Consider the following 13,402-nt stretch of genomic DNA (forward strand, 5'->3'; position numbering starts at 1 on the left):
GGAAATCAATAACAGGCAGAGAACTGGAAAATTCACAAATATATGGAAGTTAAACAACACAATCAATCAGTGGGTCAAAGAAAAAACTGCAAGGGAAACCAGTAAATATCTCGAAATGAATGAAAATGAGAATACAACATACCCAAAATTATGGGATGCAGTGAAGGCAGTGCTAAGAGGGAAATTTATAGCCCTAACTGCTTACATTAAAAAAGAAGAAAGAGCTCAAATCAAAGACTTAGCTACACACCTAGAGGAACTAGAAAAAGTACACTAATTCCAAAGCAAGTAGGCAGAAGGAAATAACAAAAGATTAGAGCAGAAATAAATGAAATTGAAAATCAAAAAAAAAGAATTAACAAAACCAAAAGTTGATGCTTTGAGAAGATCAATAAAGTTGACAAACCCTTAGCTAGTCTGACAGAGAGAAAGAGAGAGAGAGGAGAGAGAGAGAGAGAGAGAGAGAGAGAAATGCAAACAAATAAAATTTTAAAAATGAGAGGTGGTACATTACTACCAACTCCACAGAAATAAAAAGGATCAAAAAAGGATACTATAAACAATTATATGCCAAAAAATCAGACAACTTAGGAGAAATGGATGATTTCCTAGAAACATACATTCTACACAGACTTGAGAAGAAATAGACAACTTCAACAGACCAATTACAATTAAACAGATTGAATCAGTCATCAAAAACCTCCCAACAAAGAAAAGCCCTGGACAAGATGGCTTAACAGGTGAATTCTCCAATCATTCGAAGAAGAATTAATATCAACCCTGCTCAAATTCTTCCACCCTCTTCAATTCTATGAAGCCAACATTACCCTAATATGAAAGCCAAAAAAGATACCACAAGAAAAGAAAATTACAGACCAATTTCTCTAACGAATATAGAGGCAAAAATCCTCAACAAAATACTTGCAGATCAAATCCAACAGCACATCCAAAGAATTATAAATTATAATCAAGTAGGTTTTATCCTAGGTATGCAAAGGTGGTTCAATATAGCAAAATTATTTAATGTAATACACCACTTTAACAAATCGAAGGGGGAAAACCACATGATCATCTCGATTGACACAGAAAAGGCATTTGACAAAATTCAGCATCCTTTTTGATAAAAACACTTAGAAAAAATAGGAAGAGAAGGAAACTTCAAGATGACAAAGGGCCCATATGAAAAACCCACAGCTAACATCATACTCAATGGTGAAAGACTGAAAGATTTCCCGCTAAGATCTGGAAAAAGACAAGGATGCCCACTGTTACCACCGTTATTCAAAACTACACTAGAAGTTAGTTTCATTTTAAACAACAGTTATCACATTTTTGTGATTACCAATTACTAGCCAAGTGAAAGAAACTGAGATTAATGAAGCTCTACTGCAAAAAAGAAAAAATAAGAGTAAAAAATAATTAATGAATTTAAAGAAAATATCAGGTTTGCTAGCTCTTGTGCTCTGTAAAGTGTTGTTAAAAACAACACACTAGAGAAGATAATTATACATTTTAGCTTAGCAAAAGCCCTGGGGAGGATGATTAAAGAGAGCTAAAAATTCAGTACAGAGCATAAAAGTTGACAGAGAAGGCATTCCTGTGGCAATGAGCAACTTGGAATGCTGGTAGGATGAATGGTAAAACTATACATTTCTTTCTTAATCAGTCATAGGCTATAATAGAGGCAATAAATAAATAAATACATAAGATTCAGTAACTCCATGGGTATCTCTATCTTAAAATAAAACAGAATTCTAAGACATATTCTCATCATTCTGGAGATATTTATTAGAGAATCAGGGAGCAGAGAGAAGAAAACTATACTCAAGAAAGTTTTCAGGTCGTGTGTATCTTTCTCTATGCAGGCATTATTCTCTAAGATGCTGACTTTGTTTCCTGGAAGGGCTGCCTCCAAAATTAACATCTATAGCCTAGCTTCCTTATAGCCAGTATAATAGAAAATCCATTCTCAATAACAGAGGGCCAACAAAGCAGTCTTTTCCCTATAATTTTACTTTACATTAATACTTACATAAAAGATATCACTTAGATTTTGTTTTATCATTCATGGTTTAAATGACAGAGTATATTATCAATCCTATAATGTAAAAAATATGAACTTAGTTTTCATTATGAGATAATTACCAATTCAGATATTCTCTGAAGGGAGCAAGAAAGTCAATCATGACACTTACCAGTCTATAATAAATATATAACCAGAACCAAATAAATAAATCCCCACCAAAATTAAGTGTGATTTAAGTTCACAGGATTTAGGTCTGGGGCAAGGCTGAGGCTCCCCACTGTGTCACCCCAGATCGGGAGCTATATCCAACATCAGGAAGCAGGTTCTCCATGCTGCACCCAGAGTGGATGGGTTGGTCAAGCACAGCTTGTCAGTTGGGGTAATGTTTGCTATAAGGCAGAGAGTTGTTTTTTAAGAAAATGTTCTTTCCATGACCACTTCCTACAGGACTGACAAGCGGCCCCTCCTAGACCACATGTGCCAAGTGCAAACATTGACACTTTAAACCCACCTGAGAGGAGGGCCCTGAATAGTCAGGAGAACAAGATCAGGATATGTGTGGCATAAAGGTAAATCAACGCAACTCTAGCCATATGATGCCACAAAGAAATATGGCTGCCAGGGACTCTCCCTGATAAAACCTAAATTGTAAGTTGGCCTCACTGCATTCCGGATTGCACTTTCAGCTTGCCATTTCCCTCTCCACATAGAACCCCGCATCTTATGGAGTCATATGGAGTGGATTGTGGTCAATATAAAATATTTCTTATGACAAAAAATTTAGGGAAGCATCTTCAAGACCTTGTAGTAGGCAACAGTTCTTAGACTTTATGCTCAAAGCACAAGCAAAGAAAGAAAAAATAGATAAATGGGACCTCTTAAAATTAAGAACTTTTGTGCCTCAAAGGACTTTATCACAGAAGTGAAAAGACAGCCTACTCAGTGAGAGAAGATACCTGGAAACCATATATCCGTTAAGGGTTTAATATCCAGAACGTACAAAGAAATCCTACAACTTGACAATAAAAAGACAACCCAATTAAAACATGGACAAAAGATCTGAATAGACATTTTTCCAAAGAGGAAATAAAAATGGCCAAAAAACACATGAAAAGATGTTCAACATCACTAGATATTAGAGAAATGCAAATCAAAACCACAATGAGACTCCACTTCAAACCAACTAGAATGGCTATGTGCTGGTTTGAATGTATTATGTCCCCCAGAAAAAGCCATATTCTTTGAGGCAATCTTGTGGGGCAGACAGAATAGTGGGGATTAAGTTGGAACATTTGAATTAGGTTGTTTGCATGGAGATGCGCCCCACCCAACTGTGGATGATAACTGATGGGATATTTCCATGGAGGCGTGGCCCCACCCATTCAGGGTGGGCCTTGATCAGTGGAGCCATATAAACCTGCTGGCTCAAGGAGATAGAACTGAGTGCAGCTGTGAGTGACGTTTTGAAGAGGAGCAAGCTTGCTAGAGAGGAATGTCCTGGGAGAAAGCCATTTTGAAACCAGAACTTTGGAGCAGACGCCAGCCACGTGCCTTCCCAGCTAACAGAGGTTTTCTGGACGCCATTTGCCATCCTCCAGTGAAGGTACCTGATTACTGATGTGTTACCTTGGACACTTTATGGCCTTAAGACTGTAACTGTATAGCCAAATAAACTCCCTTTTTATAAAAGCCAATCCATCTCTGGTGTTTCGCGTTCTGCAGCATTAGCAAACTAGAACAGGCTACTATTAAAAACAGAAAAATTAGAAGTGTTGGAGAGGATGTGGAAAAATAGAAACAGTCATTCATTGCTAGTGGGAATGTTAAATGGTGCAGCTGCTGTGCAAGACAGTTTGCTGCTCCTCAGGAAGCTAAATACAAAATTACCATATTACCCAACAATCCCACCCACTAGGTATTTATATCCAGAAGAACTGAAAGCAGGGACTCAAACACTGATGTTCATAGCGGCATTATTCACAATTGCCAAAAGATGGAAACAACTCAAGTGTCCACCAACTAATGAATGAATAAATAAAATGTGGGAAATATACAGAATGGAATGTTATTCAGTAAAAAGGAATGAAGTCCTGATGCATGCAATAACATGGATGAACCTTGAAGACATTATGCTAAGTGAAATAAGATAGGCCCAAAGTGAAAAATGTTGCTCTCACTGATAGGAACTAATTATTGTAAGTAAATTCACAGAGTTAGAATCTAGAATACGGGTTAACCAGGGATAGAGTGTGGGTAGAGAAAGGGGAGCTGAAGCTTAATTTGTAGAGAATTTCTATTTAGATTGACGTAAAGGTTTGGAAATGGATAGAAGTGATGGTAGCACACTTTTTTTTACAGTGGTGAATTATGTTTGTAATTATATGGTGAATTATGTTTGTGATTATAGTTGAAAGGGGAAGTTTGGGGTCATGTATGTTACTAGAATGAAAGTTAGAAGATAAAACATGGAAGTGTGTAACAGTGAACCCTGTAGTGGATGATGAATGGGGTTAATACTACAAGTATAAGAATGTTCTTTCATGAATTATAACAAATGTAATGACACTAATACAAGGTGTTAATAATAGGGTGGTATATGACAAAAAATACATCTAATGTAAACTATGGACTATAGTTAATAGTACTATTTTAATATTCTTTCATCAGTTGTAACAAAGGTATCACACTAATGCAAAGTGTCAACAATAGGAGGTATATGGGAACACTATTTTTCACCTGATTTTTCTGTAAACCTACAACTTCTCAAATTGAAAAAATAATAATTTAAAGAGAAAACAATAAGTGGGATTTAACAAATTCAAAATTGCTTTTGAGGAGGCCTACTTATTAAAGTAAAAGCAAAGTTTAAATGAACTTTAAGAAATCATGTTTAAAATGCTCTGTTTTCTGATACAAGCATCACCATTTGAAAAGATGTCCTATAAAAAGTTGGCTTAGTGGTGATGGCTGTGAAACTCTACGAATATACCAAAAACTACTTAATTATACACTTTAAAGTGTGAATTCATGGTATGTGAATTATATTTCAATAAAGCTGTTATAAAATAAAAAGGCTTGATATCTTTTTTTCTCCCTAACTTTGGTATTTAAAGTTTAACATGCTGTTACCAAGAAAATGGTTATCCAAACATCCAACTGTGCTTGATAATTAATGATCTTTCTTTCTATATCTCAAGCAATGATCCTAAAGATTGAACAACTAGCCTGGGTACTCAAATTCTATTTCAGGTTCCATTTGGATTTAACAGAAATATTTTTGGTTAAGATTCATATATAATTCAAGTCATTTGAATGACGGCTTCTCAACAACTTTGGATATCCAATGATAGAAGCTCAAGATCATCTAAACATCTATATACAGAACCTATTTTTCATTTTGTTTTATGACAGATTTACTGATATATAATTCACATATATTATATGGCACCTATTTTTTTTTAATTAATAGACTACTTTTTGGAGATGTTTTAGGTTTAAAGAAAATTAAGCAGAAAGTACAAAGACTTCCCATCTACCCTCCTCCCACACAGTTTCCCCTATTAACATCTTGTATTAGTGTGGCACATTTGTTACAACTGATAAAACAATATTGTTCCATTATTATTGTTGCAGTTGTTATTATTATTCATTTTATTATTATTATTAACTCAAGTCCATTGTTTCCATTAGGGTTCACTCGTGTTGTACAGTTCTACGGGTTTTGACAAATGCATAATATCATTATAGTATCCTACAGACTAGTTTTACTTCCCTAAAAATCCTCTGTATGATCATTATTTTTAAACAATGTTGAAAATTATGACTTTGGTTCAAGTGAACCCTGGGAATATTTTTCAACTACTGATATGGCTATTATTGTATAAGCAAAACAACAAGTCATTAAGTATCCTACAAAAAGCCTTGAGACATTTCTATTTCTTGTCTAATCCTGAAAAAAAGTACACACCACCAAACTGAAATGAAGTTGTGGAACAGAGCCCATATTATGAAAATAAAGTACAAATCTTCAAAAACAGGATGTCTAGTCATTTCTTATCTTAATCATGAAAAGACTATGATGCTGTATTTAGAAATAAAAAAAAGATGTCTATAACACATTGATTGGTATGCCTTACATAGAAAACTAAATGTGCTCCCTGCCATAGTAAAAGGGATGTTATATTATAAAAGAATTCTTAACTATGAACATGAGTACGGATATATATTAGTTCAATCAACATTAATGCTGAGTAAAAGATTCAATGAATTATGATACCACACAGTAACTGATTATAGTGTAGTTACGATTGTGGTATTGAGTTAAAATCAATTTTGGAATATGTTTTGTGTTTACAATTTGACTCACATAAGGAACAGTATAATATGTGAAAAATAAAAGGACTGACTGTAATTACAACACACAGAATCAGAAGGTATTAATATAGGCACCTGGAGCCCAGGATGAGGTTCTAATGATGACCCTACAACTGGAAAAAGTTACCTGAAATTGGCTGATTTCATAAGATTGCATCTGTGTCATGCACATCTGAGTATTCCTTAAAGTAATGTTAATGTCACAGATGCTTTGAAAACTTGGGAATGCAAAAGAGAAGACCCTCTGAAGTAATGGGACCAAATGTCAAAGAAGATGGTATAAAGAAAGTTAAGAAAGTATCCAGTTTAAGGAGAAAACTACCACACCAGAATGAAGCTATATCTAATCTCAAAATCTTCTGCTTCAATTTAGCCTAGGGAATGACAATTTTTAACCTTATTACCTATGGCACACTAAGAAAAACTTATAAAAGCTCTATCATTGAAGAGTAATTCATGGAATTATTTAAGTAAATACAGAAATTTTACATCCAATAAATCTTTAATCACTGCATGTTTAGCATGGAAGGAGAATGAAAGATGACCTAGACAGAAAGGATGAAAGTCGATAAAAGGCCTATTCTAACACCTTCCTCCTAAGTTCAGGCCCATATTAGGATCTTAACATTCTGACAAGAAAGAACAGCCAGTTCTGTGAGAAGCAAGCAAGCCCAAGAACACAAAATCTCAAACAAAAAAGGTAACATATGACCTAATGCATATTTTCACAGTCCTAAACTTTCCTATATTGCTGGAAATGCTGCCCTGTTCCTTCTGCCCTTACTGGAACCTACAGAGTAGAAGGAGAGGAGGAGACCAGGAAGGAAACAAAGAGAGTAAGAAAACACATGCTGGAACTTCTCCCAAGCTGAAGCTGGATCTAGCACAACCTATTTTTTATTTGAAAACAGAATTCTGAGACAGAAGGGAAGTCATACTTTTTGCACTATAGTCAGGGAGAATATCCAGGCCTGTGATCCAAGAGTACACGTATATGAACAGGGAGCAAGGGGTGAGAGGGGGAAGAGTCCTGAAGAGAACCCCTAAGAACTCCTTCCCCTGGGAGGTAAGCAATATACTGTAACTGGAGTTTTTTCTCTGAGATCTCCAATAATAAATATCATATTTGTTTCTGACATAGTCCAGAAGAAAACATGCTAGGGAGTCAAGAAAAATTAAAGGAATGAAAGAAGCTGATAAAAAAACAAAGAAATAATGAACAGATCCTGATTTTGGTGAAAATATATACCAGATTTAATCTTCTATGTTATAAGCTGCAATTTAATGCAAAAAGTATTGCATTCTCAGCCAGTCAATAGATTAAATAAGGTTGGAGAATATTTCCTTTACAAATTATATAAAGGAAAACTTATCTACAGAAAATTTTGGAGAATAATACAAAATATTTCTGAAAGGAACCCATTTTTTCTTTTACCCTATATAATCCTTCAGCCTACAACTGTTTGGGCTACTTAAACTTTATGTCACTGTGAGAGTATTCAAGTATTCAAAATAATGACCACAAGTCACTCTGCAAACCAGGTGGCAGAATTATCTTAATTCAGCCATCAGGAATTGCATGAAGTATTGAGCAGCTGCTTTGTGCCAGTTTTCTGGGTGGAAACAATCCACTGTATAAAAGTATTCCTTCTGACTTTAATTAAAATTTCATCTTTTATCTCATTTTATCTCATTTATTTTATCTCATTTTATCTCATTTATAATTATCTCAATTTGAAGATTTGGATTTGAATTCTGGTTCAAATACTTATTAGTATTAGGAACATTTTGACACAAGTTTCTCATTTGAAATTGAGGAAAACATTACCTCTCTTGCAGTGTAATTATGAGAATTAAATAAAATAAAATACATAAAACTGATCCATAAACTATTGAGACTGCTTTAAAAAGTACAAGATAAATAACAAGTAATTGAATGTTAAAATTGGGGTGAAGGGAAAAACCAAGTCAAGAAAAGCTAGGATGCAGTTAGTATTTCATAGCTTTCTATAATGTACTCTTAGCTTTCTAGGATACAGTGATTACAGCATTCATCAGCTAAAAGTTAACTTGCTGTTCAGGAGACACAAAGGTATTTCTGGCACTAGCACTTTAGGGAAGTTTCTCCCTAAAGACCTCTTCAAGAAGACAATGTGTAACAAAGCCATGTTCTCAACAGCATCTCTATCATGAACACAAGAAATTCCACTGAATAATTACATATAACACTATAGATAAAACATTGGAATAAATTTTAAGTCCAAGAAAACATAATCTATAGCTATTTGTGACTTAATTGAAGGTCTGACACAGCAAATCAAAACTGCCCTCCTAATAATCTTCACTGATATTTTCAAACAGCATGATCCAAACTTTTATGAGTTATGCTACCATTACATATATAAATTCATCAGTCAAGTCAGTGCTGTGTAGGGATTTAGGAGGATCTGAATTGGATCCTAACATTTGTTCTTTAGCACTTAGAAATGGTACAAAACTAGTGGTTAAGAGCAAGAACACAGGAGCCAGAGCACAGGAGCTATACCAACTGGATTTGAATCCCACCTTTGACCCCCAAAAGCAGTGAGAGTGAACTTTGGCAAGTTATTTAACTGCTATCTGCCTATGGACCCTCCTGTGTAAAATGAAGATAATAATAATACCTATGTCACTGCTATAAAAATTAGATAAATTAATGTAAAAGACCTAGAATAATGCCTGGCATGTAGGGAACTATTATTATAAATATGAAAAAAAGGTGTGCTAGCACAGGCTTATTAATTTATATATTTTATATTCAAGCCAACAAGCCTAATCAAAAGTCTACTCACACATTTCTATTAAACAAAAAGACTCTTAAAACCAACACTGCAGAAGCATGATGAATCTAGCCATTTTGGGGGTATGAAATAGTGTTGTAATGACTGTTCATAAAAAGGTAACTATACAGTACATGAATTAGACACTTCTACTTTTAAGATCCTTGCTCTTTTGTTGGCTATGTTCTTCACCTCCCTATCCTACAACACAAATACACAGATAATAAACCCCTAGTATCTATTCTGGAAAAGTCAATTTTAATAGGTGACTGGACTGAAAACTGTTTAAGAATCAAATTCCTGTAAATTAATTTTAAAAACTTCATCTAATCAAATTTATAGAATGCATATAGCAGTAAATTATACGTAAAGAAGACACTTGTGACAGGCAACATATACTCACTTTCGCTGCAGCAGAAGGCAATAATCAACTATGATAGGCACCATGTCCTGTAGAGGAACCATAAAGAAAGCATCAGCACCACAACCCTGTCAGATGGCCCACTGCTTAGACATAACACATAAGGAAAGACATCAGCTTAAGATGCACTTACATTTTTGGGAAAATATAACTTTGTATCTGCTTTTGGTTTAGCAATTTGGTACTATTATCAAAAGTCTTAAAAACAGAAAACACTTTGACCCAGTATTTCTGGAAATCTATCCTAAAAACATTTCAAAAAGTTTTTTTTAACGCATTAAGGTGTTCCTGCAGCTTTATAACAGAAAAGAAGGAGCAGAAGGAGAGAGAGGGAAGAAGAAGAAAGAGAAGGAGACAGAAGTAATTGGAATTAAACATGTATTATGGGAATAGTTAAGTAAATTTTACTATTTAAATATATGAAAATAAATTATGAGTTTATGAAGAGTTCATAACATGACAATACTAGGTGAAATATATTTATTTATCTCAAACCTTAGTAAAGAATATTTGCAAAGAAGAAAAAAACTTGAAGAAAATACATCAAATTAATAATAGGATATGGTTGGTACTGTTGGAGGCTCAGCTTATTAAGGCAGCCCATATCTTTCGCAAACATCCAAACCAGCTACTTTAAGGTTGATTTAACTTGTCAGTTTCATAATATTTTGATTGCCTTAAATTCAGCATGTATGGACTCCTCTCAAGTGAATGGCAACCCATAATTTTGGCCTTTTTCAAGGGAAATAGCTTGAAGGAGATTTTTATAACTGAAAATTGTCAAGTAACCAAGCATCTGATTTCAGCCATATTCTTTTCATCTTCTGTGCCATAGGAAAATAGTTTACTTTTTAAAAATCCTAGAAGGCCTAGGTTCCAGGAAGAAAAAATCTGATCAGGGAGCAGAAGGTCCTCTATGAAGAAGAGAATATTAAATGCTAACACCTGTTTGAAAAAAGAACAAATCTAAGGATTCCTTATTATTTGCAAGACGTATCAGAAGAACCTACAATCCTGAAAGGATTATAGAGATATCTTTGACTCATTCTTGCTTTCTTTAGTCATTAATATTCCTCATGATGAGATTTGTAATCTTACTCTGATTCTTCAAAAAATAGGAACTAAAATCATACAGTTGAAAATTGTTAGAGCTATATCAAGTCTCAACCCTGAATGAGAATACAGTGAGCTAGAAAATCTGAGGAAGAACTCCATAGAAATGGTGGGTAAAATTTAATAAACATTCTTTCAAATACATAGCTGAGCTCCAGTAAGAGCAACACCCAGAGTTCAAAAGTGAAAAAGGGACGGAAAACCAAAGCAATAAGCCCCAAGCTTGTCACTGAGATGCCCTGAGACAGGTTTGGTAGTCTCATAAGAGCTTGGGTTTTGGAAAGAAGCCAAGGCTCTAGACCCTTGCTATGTATGGTATTGACGCTGAGAACCTGCCCCAAATCAGGCTTCCTGAAGAGCTGTATCCTCAGGGGAAGGGGAAATTAGAAAAAATAATCTGCCTGTTGGCACAGGAAGATGACAAGGAAGCTTGTCTCTCTCAGCCTGGACTCAGTGTGTGTGTGTATAAATTTGTCGTTTCCAAAAATCTGTGAGCAAGACCCTTCCCACAGGTGGATCTGAGATTTGAATTTATACTATCTATGTGAACAGCATGAGAACATTTAAGCCAAGAAATTAACATAAAAGTGATCTTGAAAGAAGATATTTCTGGGGCAGATGAAAGAAACAAAATCAAAATCTCTCCAGAGTCAGTTCTCAACACTGGTAAAAATAAATTCTATTGATGATAATGCCCCACTGAAGATGGGCTCAAAATAAAAAAAAAAAAATTAAAGCACTTGATGAAATAATACACCATGGATGAATGTCAGCAAAAACTGCAAATATCAGGACTAGGCCCCTAAAATGTCTAATTACACAGTTTTCAGATAGCAACTATTTTTAAAGGTATATTTAAAATTATTAAAGGCATAAAATAAGGAATAAAATATACGATCTGACATCTGGCTAAAAAAAAAAAAGATTAGGCAGATTTAGAACCAAATGGAAATTCTAAAATGAACAATATGATCATAGAAATTAAAAGTCAATGGACCTTCATACTTTGCTGGTAGGAATGTAAATGGTACAACTACTTTGGAAGACAATTTGGCAGTTCCTCAAAAAATTAAACATAGAGTTACCATATGACCTAGCAATTCCGCTTCTAGGTATATAACCAAGAGAAATGAAACCATGACCATGTAAAAGCTTGTTCATGAATGTTCAGAGCAGCACTATTCATAATGGCCAAACATAATGGTGAGAAACAACCCAAATGTCCATCAGCTGATAGATCAACCAAATGTGATACAGCCATACAATAGAATATTATTCAGTCAGAAAAATAAATGAACTATTGATATATGCTACAATATGGATGAACCTTAAAAACATCATGTTAAGTGAAAGAAATCAGACACAAAAGGCCACATATCATATGATATGAAATGTCCAGAATTGACAAATCCGTAAGGACAGAAAGTAGAATAGTGATTGCCAGAGCCTGTGTGAGGAGGACAGGGAATGGAAAGTGAACTGCTAATGGGCAAGAAATTTCTGTCTAAGGTGATGAAAATGTTCTGGAATTAGACAGTAGTGATGATTGTGCAACTCTGTGGACATGCTAAAAAAAAAATGGAATTTAAAAGGATGAATTTTATGGTGAATTTTATCTCTATTTTAAAAATATCCATGGATTGATTAATCAGCATATTACATACAGCTGAAGAGAAGGGAAAAAATCAAAATTCCTTTAACTAGAAAAAAAGATCTGGGGAAATTATCTGGAATGCAGCACATACAGAGATGAAAACTATGAAAGAGGAGTTAAGGTGCAAGGAGGATTTATTGAGATCAAACATATTCATCTAGTTCCAGGAAAGGTCAAAGAGAAGGTAAAACAGGCCATATTTAAAGAGATATTTTTCTAAGAATTTTTTAGAATTAAATGAAAATATGACCCCTGAAATTCAGGAAGCACATTGAGTCCCCGAATAGATATATAAAAATAAATCCACATTTAACTATACCATAGTGAAGACAAAGAATACCAAAGACAACGAGATGATCTTCAAAGCAACAGAGAGAACCAAAGATTACCTCCAAAGGACCAACAACTAGATTGACACTTCTAATAATTAGCAATAGCAAAACAAGAAGATGATGGAATATTATCTTAAATATTCTGAGAGAAAATAATGTAAAACCTGGAATCCATATCCAGCTAAACTATGAATAAAGAGGTAGGGTGAAAAGACATGCTCAGACAAAGATAATAATACTTTGTCACTAACAAATCTTTGCTGAAGGATCTACCAAAATACATATTTCAGAAAAAGAAAAACTACATCCATAAGAGACAAGAAGGAATGAGGAGTAAAGAAACTAATAAACACATGAATAAACCTAAACAATTATTGACTATATATTAAAAAGTGGGAATGACTAATTTGGGGGTTATAAAAACAAAGTAGAACCAAGCCTAGTCAATGATAATATGCTAGATGAGAAGGAGTTATAAGAATTAAAGTATCCAAAGGTTCTTGAAAAGGGCAGAGATGTAGATTAATTTCAATTTTATTATATGCTAAAATTTTAAGGGTAGCCACCAAATTAAGAGAAAATAAAAAGAATAACTTCCAAACCAGTGGAAGGAGAAAAAAAAAGAAAATTAGTTCAGTGGAAGACACAGAGAGGGAGTAGAAA

The 13,402-nt window shown here is 34.3% G+C and overlaps 1 protein-coding gene across 1 annotated transcript in view; it reads right to left on the bottom strand.

Moving 5' to 3' along the window:
* VPS8 (VPS8 subunit of CORVET complex) overlaps positions 1 to 13,402 on the bottom strand; it is a 275,358-nt gene that overhangs the window by 178,974 nt on the left and 82,982 nt on the right. Inside the window, 1 exon segment of the mRNA XM_037839097.1 lies at positions 9,623 to 9,669. Within this exon segment, the coding sequence (XP_037695025.1) occupies positions 9,623 to 9,669 (47 nt within the window).

This window comes from Choloepus didactylus, chromosome 1, assembly GCF_015220235.1.
Source record: "Choloepus didactylus isolate mChoDid1 chromosome 1, mChoDid1.pri, whole genome shotgun sequence".
In the NCBI taxonomy this organism is placed as follows: domain Eukaryota; kingdom Metazoa; phylum Chordata; class Mammalia; order Pilosa; family Megalonychidae; genus Choloepus; species Choloepus didactylus.